Consider the following 24,729-nt stretch of genomic DNA (forward strand, 5'->3'; position numbering starts at 1 on the left):
GATCTCTGTGAGCCAAGACAACACAGTGAGAAATGCTGGGCATGTAGTTCAAAGGCAGAGCAGGTCTCTGGCATATAAGAAGCCCCAGGCTTAACCACTAGTACCTTTAAAACAGTAACAATAAGACAGGTGATACACACCACAAAGGACTTCCTTTTGAGCCAAGCTGGGTAAGGCTCCCAGACCTAACATTTACACGTCACTTCTGCACCCCCACATCTTTTAGGGACTTCCTACCTTGCTAAGTACTTGGCTTCGATCAGCGATGTCTATATAAATAGCTTCCACATGTTTCCATGCCTCAGGCTCCAGTTTATGCACCTGTAATAAGATGGGAGACTACTTGTTATATGTGTGCAGTTTTGCTAATGAAAAGTGTCCTTTACCAAAAGCGGAGATTGGTGGGATATTCCTACTGGTAAAGAATCGTACAACGGTTATACATCCACAATCTGAAACTCCCTGATACCACAAGGGGAAAATTCCACACCTGGTCTCATATGATGGGTTACAGTTTAACATAAGCAGGCTAAAAATGCTATCCATGTAAAAAATGCCTTCAAGCTGTATATAGAAAGTACATAAAACACGAATGAATTTGTTTGTATTTGGGTTCTTTCCTCAATATATTTTGTGACTTGCATACATTCCTATGCAAATATTCCTATTCAAACATTACTAATGTCCGAAATACTTCTGGCCCCAAGAATTTCAGACAAGGGCTACTTCACAGTTGGGGTACAGTTACTCAAAGGCGCTGGAGATTGGACAGCAACAGGATCTGTCCTTAGACTAAGTTAACTTAAGCAGGCATTGCCTAGCACCTGCTCCCCGCCGAGGACTAACTAACCGTGGACCTGCTGCCTTTCCACAGTCAGTATACAAAATGCTAGACTGAGTAAAACCTCCTCTGGCTCATACCTCAAGCCTGACTCTGACTCCAGTAACAGATGATATGGTCTGTGTGCAGATTTTCCTTTAATGCCAACAGCAGTGCACACGCAGTTTGTATCTTGCTATTTTTAGGTTTATTTAATTTTTATGTATGTGTGTCTGCAATGTGGGTGTGTATGGAAGCCATCAGAGGCCAGAAGAGGGTGTCTGATCCCTTCACTGAGATACAGATGCTTGTACAGCACCCAGTGTGGGTACATGGAACTGAACTCAGGTCCTGTGGAAGATGGCGAAGAGCTCTTAACTGCTGAGCCCCTATCTTGTCTTTCCTTTGTTCTTCTCAGACACGGTCTCATTGTGAGCCTTGGGAGGCCTAGAACTCATCATGTAGACCAGGCTAGCCTCAAACTCAAGTGTTCTGCCTGGGTCCTGGGTATTTGCCACCATGCCCAGCTGTATCTTTTATAATTTCTTCTTCAATTTTTTGGACATATTCACCAACCTCTTTATCCACCCTTCACACCATACTTTGAGATTATTTTTTCTTCTTTCCTCATCCGGTTCAGTTTGTACTGCCCAATTAATCTTGGAGGTGGGACCTGCCCTCGTGTATGGTCAACCTACCAGGGGTTACATCTTTAAAGAAAACTGACTCTCTTGATAGCTATTTTTGGTTGTCAACTTGACTACATCTGGAATTAACTAAAATCCAAATGGGTACACATGTGTGGGATATTTCTTAAATTATATCATTTGAAGTAAGAAGATCCACTTTATGTGGGCCTTATGGTGGCAGCCCACCTATCAGTGGACTGAATAACCACTGGATTCTTTTTTTTTTTTTTTTTTTTGGTTTTTCGAGACAGGGTTTCTCTGTATTAGCCCTGGCTGTCCTGGAACTCACTCTGTAGACCAGGCTGGCCTCGAACTCAGAAATCCGCCTGCCTCTGCCTCCCAAGTGCTGGGATTAAAGGCGTGCGCCACCACCGCCCGGCTCACCACTGGATTCTTGAACTCTGTATTGTAGACAGCCATTGTTGGACTAGCTGGATCACTGCCTGTAAGCCACTCTAACAAATCTCTTCCCCATCCTCTCTAGATTCATTTTATTAGTTCTGTTCCCCTAGAGAACCCTGACGAACATTCTCTCCTCTTTCACAGTAGCAACCAAATGCCAATCGCTCCTCAGTTAGTGGAGGGATGTTTTTGTTTAGTTTTCAAGACACGAGACCAGGCAGCCCTCAAATTCAGAGATCGATAGCTTCTGCTTCCTGTGTGCTGGAATTAGAGGCAAGCAGCATCAAGTCTGGCTGGAGCTTTCACAGGTGTGTGTATACTATCAAACTGATGTGGGTTCTGATGTGTATCTCCCCTGCTGGGTCTGGGAAGCACTGATATGACCGACTGACTGCTTTAGACTCTAACAATCCTTCTGCACAGATCACTGAGCCTTGGTGGGGGATGTGATGTGAATCTCCCATTCAGGGCTGAGCACTTCACAGTCTTCTTCTCCATTCAGAGACTAGTTGTAAGCCTCTGTGTTAATAGCAGCAGTGAAAGGAGTAGCTTCTCTGAGAGAGCCAACAGATGCTGACCCGTGGGTATAGCAGTAAGCTGTAGGAGTCATTTCCTACCATGTCCATTTAACAGAGTAATAGGACTAGGTTGTCCCAGGGCCTGTGACCTGTGCAGCCATCGATCTAGCCCTTAATATACTGCTTTTACACTGAGCAATGCATGAAGGATTGTTTCTACCAGCTCCCTCTTAGTTTAGTTTGGAAACTGCCTCCTTCTGTAACCCTGGCTGTCCTGGAACTCACGAACTAGACCACACTGACCTCAAACTCAGAGATCCACTTGCCTCTGTCTTCATAGTGGTAGAACTGATTAATGGTGTGCATCACCACACCGCTCCCTCAGCTTTTTAATGGCTGCATAGTATGCCACTGTTTGGCTGCACAATTTGTCGGTGTCCCACTGACTGGGTCTATGTTGTTGAGAATTGTGCTGCATCTCCTTGTATATGTTGTTTCACACGTGAAAGAACAGTCTTGAACATGCATAGGTATAGTTAAGGGAACACGAGCATATTTTTAATTTGGAGAATTACTGCAATTATGATGTTTTAAAGACATCATTTTTGGGTATTCAAAACTACATTTTAGGCCAATCCCTGCTCTACAAGAAAGCCTAGCAAAGAATCTTGAAGATAACATTTTGCAAATCGACGACAGGAGACTACATTGTAGGACAGACTAGGGAAGCCTTCCTCACTAGGCAGAAGAGAAGCATAGAGAAGACCCTGTGCAGGGAGGCAGAGATTATAGGTAGAGCCCAGAGAGATCTGCCAAGGGCCTGAAGCACTGGGCTCTTGCGAGGTGATACTTACATTCTCCTGGGTGCCAAGATCTGGCTTGTGCCAGGTTTCAATTTTAATCAGAAAGTCTTCTTTCATGTACTCATTCTAGAAAAGGGAAAACATAGCTCAGTAATTGACAAGGTCAGAACTGGAGAGTTAGCACTTCCCATTACTGGGGATCATGCAGACCTGGAGTTGTGAGACTCCAGCTGGCTTGGTAATAACAGCCGCCCCGCCTACGTCGCCACCATGCTAGGCCTACTGTACTCATACACTCACCCTTAGTTTACAGAGGAAGAAAAGTGAAGTCCAAAAAATTTAGGTGACTTGGCCATCTGACAGCTAGGCCGAACCTCGCATTTGTTGGAGTTTAGAATTTATCGTTTAACCAACTTCCCACACTATCATACGCGCAGGATGCAAATGTCATCAACAGCCCACAGCCTCCTAGTGAGGAAAGGTGGTGACGTCTTCAAGCTGCCCCTTTCCCTGCAATCAAGCTGTTACTGAGGCCTCCCACTAATTTTGTCTCCCTCCCTTGGTGCTTTTGAAAAATAACACCTGTTTAAAATTTTTAGTAAAAAGAGCTACATGAAGGAGGAAGAGGGTCCATTGCTGCCTCAGCAGAAATAGTTCTGCGAAGGGACAAGCATTTGGGGATTATACTAAAGAACAAGGGCTTGTGGGGGAAGGGGCTGCTTCCAAGAGTAAGCTTGCTGCCAACGGTCAGTGCTCACTGAGGTCAACAGATGCCCAAATGGGAGAGGGAAGTCACATTCAGGCTGGCTGACACTGAAACTCTGTACAGCCCTGGGTAGGCATGGCCTGAGGAAACAAAGGAAAACCTCAAACCATTCTGTACCTCTGAGAGCCAGAGTCCAATCTTACCTGGCAAAGCCACTAGTCAATACAGCTTGAAGCCAACAAGTAAGATCCTCATTAGGACTGAAACACTTGACCCTCAACAGGCCCAACAACACCCCAGGGGAACAAGAAAAGAACCAGAATGTCTAGTGTAGGTTCACTTTTATTTCTCCTTTTCTGATAAATCATCTGTAACTCCAATCTTCGTACCTCCACCCCCGCCAAAAATACTTACTGTAATAACTGCTCCAAGGCAAGGACATGGAAAAAAGAAAGAAAGAATATTAATAGATATAAACACACTATGAAGAGCAAAAACTTCCTCACTCCCCAATGCCTTCCTCCATAGGAAAGCCTCAGTGCACCAACTCCCCTTTCCTCAAGTTCACTCAAAATCTTCAGGGACCAAACCTGGGACGTAATTAAAATGGTGCCCATATGGACTTCTTAGGATTCTATGAACAAGGGAAAGGGTGGTCTCCTATCAGCTGAGGCCCTGAGGCCCAATCAATCTCCCCTGAGAGAACCACTGGGTGGGGAAGTGGGGCATTCCCTCAGGAGCACCGATCAGGGTACTCTGAGCCAGGCTGTCTTTCTGATGGAGACAGTCTTCCTCACGCTGTAACCAAACCTTGCATGCTCTACACTGCTGCCACTGTAATGGGATCCCTCGGAAAGCAGAGGTCAATTATTTATCAGAGAAAATGACTGCAGCTTCCATGTCACTGGGGAGGAGCCCAGCTCTCCTCCTGACAACAGCTCAGTTCATTCTGTACCCTACCCCTTGTGCTATCCCCATTTCTGATAATGCATACTGCCGTGTTTGGAGCATATGGATAGTCAAACTCCATCACTCCAAAATCCAAATAAAACAAAACAAAAAAAAAAAAAACAAAAAAACAAAAAAAACAAAAAAAAAAAAAAAAAGAAAAAAAAGAAAAGAAAAGAAAACTAACCCTACTCCTGCAATGCCAATGGGAAGCTGATGACATAAATGCACAAACAGGCCAAAAGATTGCCAGTCCTTTTTCCCCAAGCCCAACTGAAGACACTGGGAGCAGCAGATTGGGATTAAATGGGCAACTCCCTTATTAGTACTGTGAGAACGTCATGTTGACACAGAAGAAATGACGGGTAAAATATCCATCCAAAGATGCCAGTCTGGCAGAGATCCTGCCATGCTGTCATAGAGATAGCAGCTTTAGGATGGCCTGGCCATTAAGCTTCTCCAGCCAGCCACCATATTTGGACCCCACATCCTCTAAGACACTGGCTCCTAGTTTGGCTGCTATAGGACAAGATCTGCTCCCTCCCCTGCACTGAGGTCTGCATCATCACACTGTTAATTCTAGTTTACCTTCAATCCCCATGGTGGGAGATTCCCAAGAAAACAGATGTCCCATCAGTAAACAGGAGTATCTGGTTTGACCTATTATTTTGTATTTCACTATAACTTCAGAGTTTGACATTTGAGGTTTTACATGTTAGTATGTGAGCTACTGAGAAACAGGTCCACTGAATTCTAAAAACTCTGGGTCTCTGAACACATGAGGGTGAGGACCCTGCTCTTGGCCTTTAGTGTTGATTATGGTGACTAACTTCCCTTAAATTTTCTCCAACCCCACATTCCCTTCCAAACATCTCTGTATCCATAGCAAACACACAGCGCTTTCCTAACAAGACTAATAATGTACTTTATCTTAGAAAGAGATTTTGAGATGGGGTCTTGCTACGTACCCCAGGCTAGCCTTGAAGTTGTGATCCTCCTGCCTCAGCTCTTTTTTTTTTTTTTTTTGGTTTTTCTGTTTCTCTGTGTAGTCCTGGCTGTCCTGGAACTCACTCTGTAGACCAGGCTGGCCTCGAACTCAGAAATCCGCCTGCCTCTGCCTCTGCCTCCCAAGTGCTGGGATTAAAGGCGTGCGCCACCACCGCCTGGCCTGCCTCAGCTTCCTAAATGCTACATTCTAAGCATTTACCACCATGTCCAGTCTCTTAATATAGTATTTTAAACCCTGACTTAGTGGTACTGTGCCAGCTGAGAGTGAAAGGTCTGAGGGAAGAGACAAGGAGCCAGGTATTTCTCCTCTTCCCATTTTCATTTATCAGCCTGCCCTGTCAACTTCAGGAGAGAAGAGACAGAAATAAAGTAAGAGAACAGAAAAACTCCATGATGAACAGAGCTTCCCAAATCTGTTTCGCTGCTCCCAGAATAAAGCGGGAGCCTTCCAAAGGCAGGGGTGGGAGACTCCACACACCTCACCCACCTCTCCTCAACCTCAGATGGACTTAGGTCACACTGAAATGCTGCCAGTACTGGTGACCTCTGTCCATCGACCTCCAGGGAGGGTCAGTAAGAAGCCTTCCTCATCTGTTCTCTCTTATGTAAAAGAGGAGATAAAGGATGAGGAGGCCCAGGATCCAGCATGGTCCTCTGTAGGAGTGGATTCCACTCAGAAGTTGGCAGCTACTAAGAAGGTAGCCTTCCCTCCCCCACCCACTGCCACCTCCTCTTCATGGAGAATTCAGAAATTGTATTTTCTTTCTTTTGTCAAGAATTGATGTGTGCCAGGGCTACACAGAGAAACCCTGTCTCAAAAAAAACAAAACAAAACAAAAAAAGAACTGATGTGTGAACTAACATTCACTGTGTAGAAAACTGCCATGCCGACTGCAGCACACCCTCCGAAGAGTTACAGCAGACAGGGGCATCCCTCCATCGGCACAAGTGGTGCATCCAGAAACCCATGCTTAGCTTGCCTCAAGATAACTAAGGTTTTTACAGCTCATGCTCAATATGGCATGGAGGAATGCCACCTTTGTCCCTAAACCAGACACACCCTGCCACTCTCAGCAGTCTCTTTTCCTCCTTTATTTGCAATGCTAGAGAGCAAACCCAGGGCCTTGGGCTAGGTAAGTGCTTCATCACTCAACTACAGGGAAGGAATGGGGGGCTGGGAAGGGTTGTGGTTTAGACAGGGTCTTTCTTTCTTTTTTTTTTTTTTTTTCTTTCGAGACAGGGTTTCTCTGTGTAGCCCTGGCTGTCATGGAACTCACTCTGTAGACCGGGCTGGCCTCGAACTCAGAAATCCACCTGCCTCTGCCTCCCAAGTGCTGGGATTAAAGGCGTGTGCCACCACCGCCCGGCAGACAGGGTCTTTCTACATAGACCATACTGGTCTTAACAGAAATCCAGCTGCCTGTTTCCCAGATCTAGGATTGCAGGAGTGTGCCATCACACCTGGCTCTTGCACACCGCTTTTCAGAATATGAAAACAAGCTCAGCAAGGTGCTGCAGACCTATTATATCAGCGCTTACAAGGTACTAAACCAGGAGGATCAGGAGTTCAGGGCCAGTTCCAAGTTATAAGGCCAGCCTGGGCTACAGACACACACAGCAGGCAACAGCTTCCTGTCCAGTGTATAGGGAGTAGTAAAATTTGCATTTTCAGTTACAGCAATAAACCTGTCCATAGCCTAGGTCCCATCATTGATTGTGTATCTTCTGATACATGGAAGACTGGAGAGAGCAATGACTTTGGTCATTCCCAAAGCCCACAAGATAAGGACACACTTGGGTCACATAAGGATCACATGCCTATCAAATACAATCTAGGGAATGAACAGAAAACATCCAGTAGCTGGGCACAGGTGAGCAGAGGCAGGTGGGATCGGACTGTGCCAACAAATGAGGCCAGCAGGAATGAAGGCTAGCAGGAGGAGTGAACACCGACCTTGGAGGCGGGTTCAGTGCCATCTAGGGCTTCCTCACAGTGTCAGTACCAGCACAGTTCTAAGAGATCTATTCCAAAGCCAGGGGCCGTGGCTCTCACCTGTAGCCTCATAAGAGGGTTGCTACAAGTTTAAGGTCAACTGGAGCTATACAGGGACTTCTAGACTGCTGTGCTACAGACTGAGACCCTTCCTGAGGAAGGAGAGGGGGGCGGGGAGACAGGGGCATTTCTAGATAGTCCCTCAAACCTCAGAATCTTGGAAAGCCGAGTTCTGCTACTCAGAAGGAATCCCAGAACATGTTGTAAAAGAGAAAGCACATCTAAAGAGGCTCCAATCTGTTTTCCTTTCTGAAACTGCAGACCAATGATGCTTCAACCCCGACTCTAGACCTCTGAAGAGTGACAATCCAACTGCAGGATCTACCCATGCACAGGACACTGGGAATTTCTGAGCCCTTTGTCAGTGAAGAATGGGCTCACTTCCTCTTTTCCACCACAACTTTGGCAATTTTCTTCCTAACTTTCCTGTGTCCAGGCCTGGCTCTTTTCCAGGCAGGGCATCATTCCACAGGTACTTTCCTGTGAGCCCTCCTTCTCCAGAGTACCTGGGTATTAACTACTTTTTAAGCCAAGCATAAATACATCACATTAAAATCAGAAATTTAAGTATCTAATTAGGGGGTGGTTTTAAAAAGTGACCCAGGATAGTTACCCCACAGAACATCTGTGGATGTTCAAGTTCTTTATATAAAATAGTATCTGTATATTGCCAATGCATATCTTCTTATATACTATACATCTCTGAATTATAATACCTAACAGAATATAAACTATTATACTCTATTCTTCAGACTTTTTTTGTTTTGAAATTGATTTTTTATTTTTATCTTTTTCAGACAGGGCCTCATTATGTAGCCCTAGCTAGGCCTGAACACCCTATGTAGACAAGGGTAGCCTCAAACATACAAAGATCCACCTACCTTCCTCTTACAAGTGCTGGGATTAAACACATATACCACCAAGTCCAGTGTGTCTCCACCACCGCCCAGCTCCAAAATATTTTTGATCTGAATTTATAAAGTCCATGGATGCCAGGTAGTGGTGGCACACTCCTTTAATCCCAGCACTTGGGAGGCAGAGGCAGGTGGATTTCTGAGTTTGAGGCCAGCCTGGTCTACAGAGTGAGTTCCATGACACCCAGGTCTACACAGAGAAACCCTGTCTCAAAAAAACAAAACAAAACAAAACAAAACAAAACAAAACAAAACAAAACAAAAGTCCATGGATGTGGAGCCCACAGATACTGTTGGCCAGCTATATATTCACATGATGGGGTCTTATGCTGCTATTGTAAATATTAAGAAGCAATAGGGGTGCTAGAGAGAGGGCTCAATAGTCAGCAGCATTCACTGCTCTGCTATTGAAGAGGAACAAGTTCAGTTCCCAACATCCACCAAGCAGTTCATAGCCTTCTGTGATTCCAGTATGGAGGCTGCAATGCCTGTTTAGCCTCTGTAGGCACCAGAAGTGCACATGGTACAAATACACTCGGAGGCAAAGCAGTAAAAATCTAACTAGCCGGGCGGTGCTGGCGCACGCCTTTAATCCCAGCACTCGGGAGGCAGAGGCAGAGACGCAGAGAGGCAGAGGCAGGTGGATTTCTGAGTTCGAGGCCAGCCTGGTCTACAGAGTGAGTTCCAGGACAGCCAGGGCTACACAGAGAAACCCTGTCTCGAAAAACCAAAACCAAAACCAAACCAAACAAACAAACAAAAAAACAAAAAAAAGAGAGAGAGAGAGAGAGAGAGAGGAAGAAAGAAAGAAAGAAAGAAAGAAAGAAAGAGAAAAAAAAACTAAAATAGTTTTTAAAAAATAACAATTCTAGTCAGCAAGTGAAACTTTCTTTGCCACCAAGCCTAATGGCTTAAGTTTGTCTCCCTGGATCTGCAGAGTGGAAGAAAGGAATGGGCTTACAGAATTGTCCATTAACTTCCATATACATACACCATCACATGTGTGTGTGCTCATGTGTGTAAGAGAGATAGAGAGATTAAATGGAACTTTAAAAAATTTAGAGAAATGTAATTTAAAAAATTGAATTAGTAATCAGCTACATGAGACCCTATCAAAAAAAAAAAATAGCAATCATCTAAACATTGAGTCTGGAGATTTTACATGTATATGTTAACTATAAACTCATACAATATCCAAAAAAAAAAAAAAAAAGCCAGAAAAATCCCTGCAGTGTTAGTAGTGATTATCCAGAGACAAAAGAATCATGAGCAATTATTTTTCCTGTTTTTATTTATTTTCCAAAATACATGCAGTAAGCATTACTTTTGTAATCATTAAAAATAATCAAAATTGTCAAACTCACCCCCAGTAAGAGAAGCTGTTCTGTGCTGCCTCTGGCTCTGACTGTCAGCGTGGCTAAGCTGAATGGATAACACTGACATGCCCCACGCCTGAAGGAGCCCCCTCCTCCTTCCTCTGGCTTACTCTGAAAAGGTACAGTGGACACAAAGCCCTGACCCCCCTCCCTCCAGCCTCACTGCCCACTTGTGCCCACCTTGGGCAGCCCCACACTCACCGGTTCTGCAGTAAGGGTAGGCATTCCAGGCTTTCTCATGTATATTCAGGGCGCCTTCTGGGGCCAGCATTCGAACAAACGTGGGTACTTTGCTATAGTGAGAAAAGCTGATGAGTGATCCAGGGAGCAGGAGAAAGGACAGAAGAGGCGCAGAGCAGTCTCCTCCCACAGCTCCTGCTCTCAGGGTCAGAAGTTGACAAGCAACTTTCTATGAGATAAGCAGGCAACTGCCAGAGCCTGACACCTCAACTTGACTGGCTACACATAACACATAGCATGGAAACCTGCCCTGACACTCACCATGAGCAAGACAACTTCTGAGCCCCTGGGCTGGCTGCTGCCATTCCTCACTCTCATTATAATCTGCCAGAGCCCAGTGGGCACAAGGCAAGCAGCACAGCCGATGTCCCACTACACTTAGCATCGTAGGTCCACAGCCAGTGCCACTAGCTGACTGAATCAGAAGGTGGGTTCTGAGGGCTGGGCAGACGGCTCTCGCATGCATGTGAGGTACTACTGGGATCAGAGTCTCATACATGCTAGTCTTGTGCTTACCTGAGCACTGAGCTACATCAGCAGTCCTTCTTTCTTAGCTTTTAGATGGTAGCTTATATAATCTTCAATAGGCTCTAGCCTATTGAAGCCCCCTTAATGCCTCAGGTCTAAAGGAAAGAGCTAATCCCCAGCAGAAAACTACCCCTGAGCCCCCAGAGCAAGCCTGAGAGTCTTCACACACTGATACACATTCATCTTGGTGATGATTCTGTGTGCCAGGCACTGGATATCCAGGAACCAAAGGGTCCAGAGACAGACAACTGACAGTTCTGAAGGAATATGTTCTAATAGGGTGATCACAGGGCTCTCAGAGGAGCACAGCAGAAACACAATTGGGGAGGCTCATGACTTAAGGCAAACTCCTCAGGGCAGTCAGAACTACATGAACACACAGGCAGCAGGTATGCAGGATACCATGAAACAGCCTGGGAATAGGGCAGAAAAGGCTGGGAGAGTGAGGGGTTAGTGCAGTGTAAGGCTGGGAGAGAGAGTGGTTAGTGCAGGGTACCAGGCAGAATAGAAGAGAACACAGGGACGGAGTCACAAAAGAGCCTGTAAGTGAGGCAGTTGCACTTCATCCCAAGGACAAAGGGAAGCCTCACAGTTTACAGCTTTCAAGAAGACTGCACAGAGCCTACAACAAAATGCTTATCATACAGAGAAATGGAAGACAAGAGTGGAAAGCTGCAGCAGCAGCAATCCATAGCAGGGAACAAAGAACACTGTGGAGTGTGGGAGCCATCAGACCCTCCTTCCCAGAAAGGCTTTTGGGCGACTGCTGAGGACCTCCAGGACCACCACCCCCGCCCCGCCCCTTTCAATGTGTTCTGGAGTTAACAGTGGTTGCATAGAGGAGGCAGGGAAGGTGGCACTCTCCTCACACACACACTTTCTGCCATGCGGTTCACTGAGTCCAATGAGCGAATGGCAAGCTGCTGTCTGCCCTGGCAGGCCTGTGACCCCATGGGCTCAGTGTTCTCTGACTAAAGCAGCAACTAGGAATCCAGGAAACCCAGGATTTCAACATATGAAAATGAATCTGGTTCACTTCCATTCTGTGACTAGGAATTCAAATGCAGATTCTTGTCTTTCTTTTTGGTTTTCTGAGACAGGGTTTCTCTATCCTGGAACTCACTCCATAGACTGGGTTGGCCTCGAACTCAGAGATAAGCCTGCCTTTGCCTTCCAAGTGCTAGGATTAAAGGTGTGCACCATCTCTGCCCATCAAGTACTTTCTTCTTTAAAAAAAATTTTTGACTTTTATTATGTGTATGCATAGATGCAGATGCCTATGGTAGCCAGAAGACATTGACTTATTTGGAGCTGGAGTTATAGGCAATTGTGAGTGGCCTCATGTGGGTGCTGGGCACCGAACTCTAGCATTCTACAAGGGCAGCATGTGCTCTTAACTGCTGAGCCTTCTCTCCAGCCCACTGAGTCATTTCTCAAGCAATTTGATTGACTTCCATTTAAGCTGTAAGTGCTTACTGCTGGTTTGAAGGTCCTTTGGGCCAGTTCATGGTTCATTGTAAAATCATTTTGACTTAGTATTCAGAAAATATGTCTGGTTTATTATAAGTTCTAGTACATAAATGATTTCCAAAGTTATTTGAAAATAAAATATTGGACAAAAAAAAATCCTTTTACTAATTTTAAAAAGGGGGTTGGCTAGAGAGGTGATTCGGAAGTTAAGAGCAATTGCTGCTTTTCCAGAAGACCCAAGTTCAAAGACAGGTGCACGCGCGCGCACACACACACACACACACAACTGATATAACTTTTAAACATCTGATTCTACAAAATCTGAATTTAAATATTGACCTAACAACTACACTTTTTACTACATTTACCACACTTACAGATGTAAGTGTATCAAAAGATGTGTTCTGCATCTGGAGATTACTACAAATGTATCAAGAAAGGACTGCTGAGACTGTACAACTTATAGCCTGTGTTCAACATATACACACATGTTCCCCCCCTCCCTTTTTGTTGTTGTTGACTGGTTGGTTTTTTGAGACAGGGGTTTTCTATGTGGCTCTGGCTGTCCTGAAACTTGTTCTGAAGACCAGGCTGGCCTTGAACTCACAGAGATCCACTTGCCTTTGCCTCACAAGTGCTGGGATCAAAGGCAGAGCATGTTACATTCTTAATTACTTTACTTGTTCATTGAGAAGTTTTTTGTTTGTTTTGTGGGGTTTTGTTTGTTTCTTTGCTTGCTTTTGAGAAGTTCTGTAGCTTAGACTGACTTGGAACTTGTTACATAGTCTGAACTGGCCTCAAACTTACCATCCTCCTGCCCCAACTTCCTAAGTGCTAAGACTTTGGGCAAGCATCCCCATACCGGGTCCTTCTACATACTTTTAAAGAATAAGGCAGGAAGGCTGGGGAGGGAGCCCAAGGGTCTGACCATAAGCCTAGCCTAAGTGAGGCTCTGAACCAAATCCTCAGCAAACCACCAGACAGGAAGGGCTGTGAAAGGCAGTTATGAATGGGATCTAACTACAGAGGAAGACCAGTATGTATAGATGTGTGGTCAACACAAGAATATAGGAAATGGGTGTGCACTTAGACTCACATTCCACACACTCTTACACTCAGGACAACCAAGGGCCCCATAATTACAAAGCAGCTCAAATAGCAAACAGCTTCTAAGGACAGGGAGCATGATAGGGTAAGTGGAGCTACTTTATTTTTTAATAACAACAACAACAAAAAAAAACTTTGAATAAACAAAGAAATACCACCCACACCCAACTGACAGGTGGAGTGACACAGGCTGTCAGCCTACAACCTGGAGACACTCCCAGTTAGCCAGTGCCACCACTTCCAAAGCAGGCCACGTTGCTGCTGGCCACCAGTCACATACCTCTGTAAGTGGTAGATCTTGTGTGTGTATTGGCCTTTCTCGCCATCGTCCTTCTCGTAGGGCTCGTTCACCAGGACCTCCACACCTTCCCCACCACCAGTTTCATTTTTACTGGCTTCAGCCACAGAATACAGCTGCCCCACTTGATACTACAGAACCAAGGAGACAAGCATTATTTACAACAGTTACACATGGCCCAACTGCAACTGTAGTCCATGATATCTACCTGTGGATGTACAGTAGATTTTGTCAAAATCTTCCCAAAGCAATAAAGAACTCTGTTCTGTAGCATTACTTATTTTTATTTACTTTCTTTCTTTCACTTTTTTTCATCAGTACTAAGGATTGAACCTAGGGCCTTAAAGCATCCTAGGTTGCTACGTAAATGCTCAACCACTGAGCTATATCCTCAGCTCCCCTTTCCCCCCTGCATCAAATTCCCAAATAGCTGGAATTGCAGGCTCTTTTTAATCATCAGAAATACTTAATTTTATCCTCCTATTTTTATAAGGCCATAAGTTTAAAAAGAGCAGAGACTATACTTAATCTCACAGTACTATCCAGAAAACATTACAGAGTCCAGGGTCTCTTCTGGCCTGGACCCAACTCTAGTATCAGACCCCAAAACAGGATCTCAGTTACTAAAAATCTACCTCATAGGCCCTAAGGTTAAGCATGGCATACTTGGAACAGCAGCACTCAGAACACTGGGGTAGGAGGATTGCCATGAGTATGAGGCTAGCTTAAACTACAGTGAGTTCTAGGGTATCTTTGGCTACAGCCTGAGACCCTGTGTTTAAAAAACAAAACAAGCCAGACAGTAGTGGTGCAGACCTTTAATCCCAGCACTCAGGAGGCAGAAGCAGATGGATCTCTTAGTTTGAGACCAGCCTGGTCTACAGAGTAAGTTTCAGGACAGCCAGGGCTACACAGAAAAATCCTGTGGGGGGCTGGGGGGAGGACAAACAAAGAAAACCCACAAGCAACAACAACAAACATGTAAATGACCCAAAGACTTCAACTTCCTGTCAAAGAAAGCTATCCAGTGCTGTGTATCCCACAACCGCAGGCAAAACATTGGTTCAGCCCACTTGCAGTCTCTCCTGTATGGACCTCAAGACCTCTCCAGATCCTTCCCATTCCTGGTGGGCTGAAGCCATACTGCTCCCTGCCTTACGATCCTTTCCCCAGACTGTGCTGGCTGAGTGCCCCTCTGACTTGGCAGGTGCTGGATGGCAAAAGCCTGGTTTTCCTTTATTCGGGCCACATGTCACCCTATCAAGTCACTGGCCTCCTCTGACCCTTTCAGGACAGCTTGGTGTAGAACCGATGACTTAAAGACAATGTCCAGGACTAGCCCTGATCCCATTTCTAAGAGAAGTTATCTGGAAAAGAACAACATGCCGAAGAATCTGAACATGGTGGCCTGTAATCTTGGCACTCAGGAGGCAGAGCAAATGGATCTCTGGGAGTTCAAGGCCAGTCTTGTCAACATAATTTCTAGGACAGTCAGGGTTCATGTTTCAAAAACAATACAAAAGGCAAGAAAATGAACAGTGCAGAGAAAAAGGACAGTGACAGAGGAGGAAATTACATCTATTCCAAAATGCATTTTCCTCATGGCACCCAAGGCCAAGAAGGCCAAGGAAAAGACAGACAAGAACTCAATTACCTAACCTGCTGGGGTGGACATAAAGCTTCCCTGGCCTTCTACACCCTCCCTTGAATTCCTGATACCCCCAGGGGTAAGACTAGGGGTGTTCTGAGATTGAAATCACCTAGCTGTACCTCTGGCATCCGCTCCAAGGCACAGTACTGTCACAAGAGCAAAACATAGAGCTCTGGCTCTGCTGTCACACCTGGAAGCCTTCTCCACCTCAGCCCCCTACACACTGCAAGAAAACTTCTAGGAGACATCTAAAGGGTAAAGCAGTGACCTGGTATAGATCACTGCTTACCACAAAGCCTAAAGCCCAAATTTCCAAAGCAAAAGTACAGCACAGAATGCCAAGGAAAGGTAAGTGATCAAGGCTCAGTTAATCCCATCAAAGAGAAACATTTGAGAGGGTAAGACAAGTTACCTCGATCTTGCTAATCTTGAGCAATACCCATACTGCTGTGGTGCCTCACGGATGCCCACACTGCCCCTTGTGCCCTTCCAGTCTAACACCTGCTAGGGCACACTTGAAACCCATATCAAATGGGTCAGGGTTTGGCTGAGCCAGGGCTTCCTCCACATGAAGCAGCAGGACCTCTGCTTTGGAAGAGTCATAAGGACATTGAACAACTGACTCAGCAAATCCTAAAGGGCAGGCTGAGGAGAGGGCCTGTGGGCCGGACTAGCTGCGGTTTGCTAGTAGTGTTCTTTGGAGAGGGGCCCTGGGGCCAGGAAAGACCATGGTCCTCAGGAATTCCCTTCTAGGGCAGGAGATCAGAGGGCGGACTCTAAGAGGATCAGTCTGCGTGCTGGCCTCTTCCCCTTTAATCTCTCTTGATATTCTGATCCCTTAATCCCAATCAGACAAGTGAGGCGGCTTTGTTAATCCAAAGAGGTAAAGAAGACAGATCTGCACAAAGTCCAAGTGAGGACTACTTCAGGTCAGAAGGCTCCCTTTGGAACAGCCATTCTGCATCTTGGGAAGGCTGCCAGATTCAAGACTGGGTGGCGGTAAAGGTGGGGTCAGACACAAAATCAGATAAAGAGCCCCAAAGAGACCTGGGTTCCAGCCTCCTTAGGCTAAGAACAATGTTACCTTGCCCTTGAGAGCTGTCCCCTTGTCCCATAGACTAAGTCACTCAGTGAAACAAAGCAGAGACTCTACTACTTGAATAATTGAGTAGGAACCTGGGGTGATGAAATGTACAGCAGAAACACTGAATGACATACAACAAGAAAATGCGATACAGTTGGGCACAAATAAATGGCCCACCACGCAGATGGCTGTAATCCCAGCACACAGGAGCTTAAGCCAAGAGAACTGCCATGAATTAGTTTCAGGCCACTGTGGGCCACATACTGAGTATCAGGCTAGCAAAGGATATACAGTAAGACTCTGTCTCGAAAACAAGAAAAAAAAATACAGTACTCTGTTGACCCACCCATACAGCCCTGTCAGGTCAGGTTGCATTAAAGGAAGGATGCCCTGAGCCTGCCCTCTCCACAGGAGATAGGCCAGGAACCACTGGTGGACACACCCATGTCAAACAGCCAGGGCTTTCTTGCTCTGCTGCAAGATGCCTGGAAACCCAAGGTAGGGTCACACTAAAGACTCTGGCCAAAAAGCTAATTCTGCCCCAAAATATCGATTCAGGCATCAAGATGATTATAAACCGGTGGCTTTCTCCTTTCCTTTTTCCTCCCCATATCAGAAGCTACAAGAAATTCAAGTCATGGTCTCCAATATAGGACCTGAATCTACCAGTCACATGACCCTGGCCTGTTCTCATGGGAGCCACTAGTGAGTCAGAAAGGGGTAATTGGCAAAGACTCTAGAAGGGGCTGTTCCTTACTTCTTTATTCTTCACTCCTCACATTCTAGAATTTTCTGATTATCTGGAACTAAGGTTCAAGCTACCGATGGAGCGACCGACGTCCCCCGAGCAACCCTGCTGCTTTCCTGTCACTGCAGTCTTGCTGAGTCCAGGTGGGCTGAGCAACACCACAGACAGCTGAATCTGAACCAGCGCACACTTCCCAGGCTCCTGCTGGGCCCAGCCTCTGACTACACTGCCTGGCTCACCACTTCCTCCATGCTGCAAACCCACCACAAGCTAAAACTGCCAGCCGTGATGTTCTTAAGGTAGGCATTTCCCTTTTTTTCCAACCGTGGGCACACCCACCATGAGAGGCCAGGACAGCACAGACCATCCTGGGCCCCCCATTCTGCAGCACTCTTATAGTCTCAGCCTTTGGTTGATCAGACTCATTTGATCCACTATACCTGAAATCCTACATAAAGACAATCTCACATCCCCTAGGGACTCTTTTCCTCTTTCTTTCTTTCTTTTTTTTTTTTTTTTTTTTTTTTTTTTTTTTTTTTTTTTTTTGGTTGGTTTTTTGTTTTTTTTTTTTTGTTTTGTTTTTTTTTGTTTGGTTTTTTGGTTTTTTGGTTTTTTGGTTTTTCGAGACAGGGTTTCTCTGTGTAGCCCTGGCTGTCCTGGAACTCACTCTGTAGACCAGGCTGGCCTCAAACTCAGAAATCCACCTGCCTCTGCCTCCCAAGTGCTGGGATTAAAGGCTTGCACCACAGCTGCCCGGCTTGTTTGTTTTTCAAGACAGGGTTTCTTTGTGTAGACCAGGCTGGCCTTGAACTCAGAGACTCCACTTGCCTCTGCCTCAAGGGCAGAGGTTTAAAAGTATGTACCACCACAACAAGCTTCTTTATCATTTTTTTTTTGAAACAGGTTATCCCACCGAAGCCCAGGCTGTCCAGAGACTCACTTTGTAGCTCAGCTTTGATAATCCTGCCTCAGACTCCCAAGTGTCAGGATTAGAAGTGTGAGCTACTCTTTTTTTTTTAATTGATTAATTTTATTATGAGATCTCAAAAAAATATTGTTAAGATATTACATATCTTACTGTATGCCCAAGCTGGCCTCAAACTTTTTGATTTACTATTCTGGCACCACTGGTACCCAGATGTCTCTTGTGTCTTTACTTCTGACTGCTCAGACCACACTCAAGCTCACATCTGCCGGTCTCTCCCAGATCTCCACAGCTCTCATCAAGTACAGTCCCCCAATACAGACAATTCTATCAGAGACCAATGCATGTGCAGCACTCTTGGGGGTGACTTGTCTCATCTAAAGAATGCTCCTGCCAGGCAGTGGTGGCACACGCCTTTGATCCCAGCATTTGGGAGGCAGAGGCAGGCAGATTTCTGAGTTCAAGGCCAGCCTGGTCTACAGAGTGAGTTCAGGACATCCAGGGCTACACAGAGAAACCCTGTCTCGAAAAACAAAACAAACAAACAAAAATGCTCTGGACCAGACAGTGGTGGTGCATGCCTTTAGTTCCAGTATTTGGAGGCAGAAACAGGCAGATCTCTTGAGTTTGAGGGCAGCCAGGGCTATACAGAGAAACCTGGGGAGTGGGGGAGAGGGAGATTCTGGCCTCTGCTAGCCTGTTTTCATTTCTCAGAGAGCCAGCTTCCCCTGTGTAGCACAGGATTCCCATTGGTCCTACAAGAAAAAGAGATGGAGACACAACTGGGGGTTCAGGCTGGCCTTCATTTTGCTGGAAGCTGGGGTGGAGCTGTGGATTCAGAGGAAAGTCATGAATAAGCTTAGCCAGGAAGGGAAAATAGAGGAAGTTCAGAAAAAAAGGGTGGGACAAGGGCGGTTCCGTGGCCGTTTTCTCTATCCAAGAGACAGCTCTGAGTCAGCACGGCCTCTGAACCTTCTTGTGGCAACCACTGCTGCCAGCTCCACACGCTAGGCTCTCAGACCTAGGAACCATAAAAGGACAGAAGGCAAGGCAAGCCAGTTTGTCAGCCCCTGTCCTCCGTAAAAGGAGGGCTCTGTGCCTTGGTCTTTCCAGCAGCCACCTAGCATGGCTGGGGACTCAAGAGCTTTCTGGCCTTGCTGGTTTGCTTCATAGCTAGAGAGTGTCACTAACCAGAGAACGCTGTCCCCAGCCTGGTCATGGAGACCCCACATACGCACACACGCACAGCAACGCATCAATAACATGCCCCCAAACAGTCCAGTATCCAGTAGGTGAAGAGCTGCTTTAGTCTCTGCCCAAAGCTATCAGCAAGTCAACAGCTTGAAACTGATTGTGCCCAGGTATCCAGATTCAGCAAAGAGTAGCACAGGAATACTTGAACCAAGCCTTGGCTATCTCTGTATTAGAACAAAAACTGAAAGCAATACAAAAGTCTGGTCACCCCCAGCCTAACTAAGCCGATGTTCACAAGTACTCATCAACAACTATGGGTGAGATGAGAAAAAAAGGGACTTACCTCATCTACAGACACAGGCAGGATGACCCGACTACAAGAGAGGAAAAAGAGAGTATCAGCTTCAGGCTCTGAAGCATCACCTCAGCACAGCTGCCCACGTCTTCACATCTGACCCTTTACTCACTGACAAAAACCCAGCAGGCTAGGGTCCCCCACGGCCTTCTGGAATCCCATTTAGAACCCTGTGATTCAGTGCAAACCTCAATTCCCCTCACATACTTTGCAGGCCACTCACATCTTTCTCTCCCCTTACCCTCAAACATCTCTTCCGTGGTAAGACTTGCTAATGTGTCTACTAACACAGAGAAGCTAACAGAAAAGGCTCATCATGGTAAAGATTAAGATCTGAAGAATATGGCCCTGGGGATATGCATCAGTGAGTCCAACTTCCCAGCATCAGCCTCATAGTCAAAGGCTATGAAGGGGCCAATTCCTTAGAGGCTTAAACATCACAACCCCTGCTCTTCAAATAAGCTCCCTCATGCAGCAATAGATGATATGCAGATCCGACCTCCAGGAACTATCCAAAAGCACCCCAACCTTTCACTTCTCTTTCTACCTCTATTTAGACCACCTCTAAATTGTTGGAGGTGCCATGTAAGCTGATGGAGAAATTGTGGCCAGCAAAGTCCTCAAGAGGGTCACAGAACTCCAGAGAGATGAGTGGACTAGAAGCACTTCTCCAGGTGGCTTGCATTTGCAGCAGACTGGTGGGTGACCCCAAGTACAGTGCTTTTGAGGTCAGAGAAATGAAAAAAAAGCCTTTGACTGGACTTAAAAGCCAAGCCACTCAGCACTGAGGAGGCAGAGGCAGGTAGTCTGTCAGTTTGAGGTCAGCCTGGTCTATATAGCAAGTTCCAGGCAAACCAGAGTTACATGGCAAGACCCTGATTCTTTTTTTTTTTTTGGATTTATTTATTTTTATTTATATGAGTACACTGTTGCTGTCTTCAGACACATACCAGAAGAGTATATCAGACCCCATTACAGATGGTTGTGAGCCATCATGTGGTTATTGGGAATTGAACTCAGGACCTCTGGAAGAGCAGTCAGTGCTCTTTACCGCTGAGCCATCTCTCCAGCCCAAGACCCTGTTTCTTTAAAAAAAAAAAAAAAAAAAGTAGAAACAGGCAGTGGGGCATGACTTTAATCCTGGCACTCAGGAGGCAGAGGCAAGCAGATCTCTGAGTTTGAGGCCAGCCTGATCTACAGAGTGAGTTCCCCAGGTCAGCCAGGGATACACAGAGAGACCCTGTGTCAACGAAATAAAATAAAATAAATAAATAAGTAAGAGGCAAAGCTGAGATCCCCAGTTCTCAGATCCTTGCTGGGACCTGCTAGGTCCTCTGCACCTTGTACACTTGCTTAGGGAAGCATGAACATACTGTCTTCCTATGCAGAGGTGCAAGGATGCCTTTTTTTTTTTTTTTTTTTTTTTTTTTTTGGTTTTTCGAGACAGGGTTTTTCTGTGTAGCCATGGCTGTCCTGGAACTCACTCTGTAGACCAGGCTGGCCTTGAACTCAGAAATCCACCTGCCTCTGCCTCCCAAGTGCTGGATTAAAGGCATGTGCCACCACAAGCATGCCTTTTTGCTTCAGGCTGCTATTATAACAGCTTGCTATTCCCTAGTCCCACAAAGTTCTCCCAGGCAGCAAGAAAACACACAGTGAGACCTGAGGAAAACATCAGAGTAAAAGCCAGGCATCAAGCAGAAAAAGCAGCAGGAAAATAAATAAATAAATAAAATGGGTTCCAAGTCTCTACTGCCTGCTCATTCCCTTCCTCCAGAAAGACTCAAATAATATAAATCCTCCCATTAGAAGAAAGCAACGGTGCATAAAAGTACTTCTAACTTAGAGGGCAGAATTTCTGCACCCTCAGAAGAAACTTCCTAGAAAACAATACGCCTTTTATCTTCAGGAACACAGCAAAAATCACATCAAAGAATTTGCAGAACTCAAATCGGGGAAAATCCTGTCGGAGGAAGTGTCAGAAAAAGCAACAGGGACAACAACCTTGAGGTCCAAGCTGCCCTCAGAACAGACTAGTTACAGTCCAGCACCTTCAAGGATGCTCTGAGCCTGCTTCCATCTGCACACCCAGACATTTCTCCCTCGGAACAAAACCACCTCAGCAGCCACAGGGGACAATTTGAAAGGATAGGGCCACGGAGGCCCAGCTGGGCCAAGACTGGAGCCATGCTCACTATGGTATGACCTTCACTTGTGTCGGTCTTAGAGCTGCAGGGCTCCAAGCACAGCCAAGTATCCTGATGCCCCCTCCTGCCCAGTTTCTTATCCTGTCCCCTACCCAGGGACGCACACACAGGGAACCTGCCTATCACACAGAAATACAGATGCCCGGCAAGTTCTGTATCGCCAGCACCCTTGGCCCTTTCCCTGGCAGGCTTCAAGTGGGGAGAACAAAGAATGAGAAAGGAACGCCTGCCTCCCAAACTCACTTGCCTCTTCAAAAGGCCCTTCTTTCCCCAGCTTGACCTTTACAAAACTACACATTTCTACAGACTGTGGGATTCATGTGGGATTTTTTTTTTTTAATCTGTAAAGTGAGAAGAGCTCGTTCGTTTGGACACTATGGATTAAAATGCAAAGCTCACCATGTTCTCCTTGGAGAACACTGGCACTCAAGTATTCTTGCTTTTCACCACATAAAGCTCTGAGCTCTGGCTGGATTAACATCAGACTGGGTATTAAGAGAGGCGATGGAGCCTCCAAATTAATGTTCTCAAGAGTCAAGGTAGGATGACACCTGGCTCCCTTTTGTTTGTCATTCAAACTACACTATGTCTTCAACATCTTAAACACCTCCAAGGAGAGAACCCTGTGGGGATAGACAAAGTGCCTTCACTGAGAGACAAGAGAGTCCTCTGCACACTTACTTGGTCACTAAGACTTTCCCAAGTTTCTCTTTACTTTGACATCTCCCATTTCTGAACTGCAGCTCAGGACCCAATGCTGCCCACTTGCCCTCCCCTCTAGGGAAGCTTAGGGGCACCACAAAATCTATACACATCCAATTTCTCCTGGAGGAGAGCAGAAAGCCCTGAGATGTTCACTTGGAACCACGATCCTCAGGATTGGGTCATACTGTCTGGAAGACAGCAATCCAAATAGCCAAGTCCTTGGGTTTCAGGAGCAAACATCAATGTCTCTGCAAGCCCTGACCACCTCCATATCAACAGCTCCACACACCCCAAAACATTTGTGGGACCTCCTCAATTCCTCCAAACAATGTCCTTATCTCTTTGCGCCAACACCTGGCATCCAGTAGGATTGAATATCCCTATCTTGGACCCCACCACCTCCATTAGCAGGCACATTCAGTCTTAAATCATCTTCCTGGATGGTCCTGGGCCCTGCTAAATAACTTCCTGCCCTTCTCTATCACCCACACTCCTTCATATCACTTCAGAAGCTGCCCTGTATTTTCTAGACTCTTCATTCAAGTGTTGCCAAGTCCTAAGCAGGCATGCTGAGCTTCTTGCAAAAGCCTCCTCTTCTGTGCCTACTTGGGTACCATGTCACTCCAGCCATCCCCACCCCAGCCCTGTTATCTAGTCCCCTATGCTTTCTCCCATCCCATCACCCAAGCGTGGCTTTGATTGAAGTCCTTTTTTTCTGCAACCAATTATTACAATCCCTCTTCCTCTGCTGCCTCAGGCAGCCACTGTCCATGCCCCAGGTTCCGCCTCAACACTCCTCCCCACCACCTCAACTCCATTCCAAGAGCTACCTTATCTGATCTTCCCTGCCCCTTGGTACAGCTCAGCCTCAAACACCTCCCCACCGTCAGCCAACTCACCGGGGCTGCCTGCCCTTGTCCCACTGCTCCTTGGTCCCTTACACAACTCCTCAGTCCTTCAGGCAGTTCTGTCTGCCCCTTCATCCCTCGGCGCCCACTATAGGGCCATACCACATCCAGCGCTCTCCATTCCCCGGGCCCCTCCTTATGCCTCCTCTGGCTCTCCCTATTCCCTTGACCCCTCCTCAGGCCCTGACCGGCCCGCACCGGTTCTCGGCCTCCTCTCTGGCCTATTCGATCTCACCTCAGGTGCTGTCTGTCACCCTCTGGCCCCTCCGGCTCCACCTCAGGCCCCATCCAGCCCCCACTGTCCTCTCCGCCCCTGCTAGGCGGCCCAACAGCCCCATCCGGTGTTCTCCATCCCCAGGCAGGGGATCTGCCTTCGCGGCCGTCATCCCGACCCTCCCTTCCGCCTCGCTTCCGCACAGCCGACCCGACACTCACTACTCCTTGAGCAGCACCATGTCGCTTCGCGGCTCGGCGGCTGCCAGCTGCCAGCCCGGCCTCCCGCCCGCTTCCCGGTGGCCGCTCTCCCGATGGCCCGGCCCGGCCCCGCTGCCTGTGCGCCTTCGTCGTGGTCTGCTCTGTCCCCGCTGCTCTCGCTGCGGTCGCCGCGCGGGCTTCTGCCGCCCTGCCCTGGCCTCGCCACCTCCCGCGCCTCTGCCGACGCCGCCCGGAGCTCCGGTTCCGCAGCGCCACGCGGGGGCGGGGCGTCTCTGCGGCAACCAAAGCGTCAGACGCAGCAGTGCGCGTTGACCTCACGCGGGGCGGGGCCTTCCCGGGTCCGCCCCTCTACCCTTAAATGGGCCGTGGCTCCGGATCCATGTTAGCGTCCCGGCCCAAGTCTGGTTTGGTAGTCAGGAAGTAAAGAGACATGTTTGGTTATGAATGCTCTTCTGCATCAGGAGCTGCTTTGCCTATATGCTTGGACTTCGCTGGTGGGTGTGCTGAGAGCCAGGGGTGTCGAAAATAAAACGAGGGAGTTGGAGATTTAATTCAACCAGGAAGCACTTGCCTAATTTGGATTCACCAAGAAACCAAAACCAAAAAACTGTGTATATACTTTCTTTAAATACTTGAC

The 24,729-nt window shown here is 46.8% G+C and overlaps 1 protein-coding gene across 1 annotated transcript in view; it reads right to left on the bottom strand.

The window, feature by feature from the left end:
• Positions 1-24,354, bottom strand: part of Pitpna (phosphatidylinositol transfer protein alpha) — a 38,356-nt gene extending 14,002 nt beyond the window's left edge. The window contains exons 1-7 of the mRNA XM_034504862.2: positions 24,093-24,354; positions 19,826-19,856; positions 13,863-14,011; positions 10,439-10,530; positions 4,353-4,360; positions 3,284-3,358; positions 238-321 (exon numbers count right to left, since the gene is read on the bottom strand). Of these exons, the coding sequence (XP_034360753.1) occupies positions 238-321; positions 3,284-3,358; positions 4,353-4,360; positions 10,439-10,530; positions 13,863-14,011; positions 19,826-19,856; positions 24,093-24,112 (459 nt within the window). The 5' untranslated portion in view covers positions 24,113-24,354. The remainder of the gene's footprint in view (positions 1-237; positions 322-3,283; positions 3,359-4,352; positions 4,361-10,438; positions 10,531-13,862; positions 14,012-19,825; positions 19,857-24,092) is intronic.
• Positions 24,355-24,729: the final 375 nt, after the last annotated feature.

The sequence above is a fragment of the Arvicanthis niloticus genome, chromosome 6, assembly GCF_011762505.2.
Source record: "Arvicanthis niloticus isolate mArvNil1 chromosome 6, mArvNil1.pat.X, whole genome shotgun sequence".
Taxonomy (NCBI): domain Eukaryota; kingdom Metazoa; phylum Chordata; class Mammalia; order Rodentia; family Muridae; genus Arvicanthis; species Arvicanthis niloticus.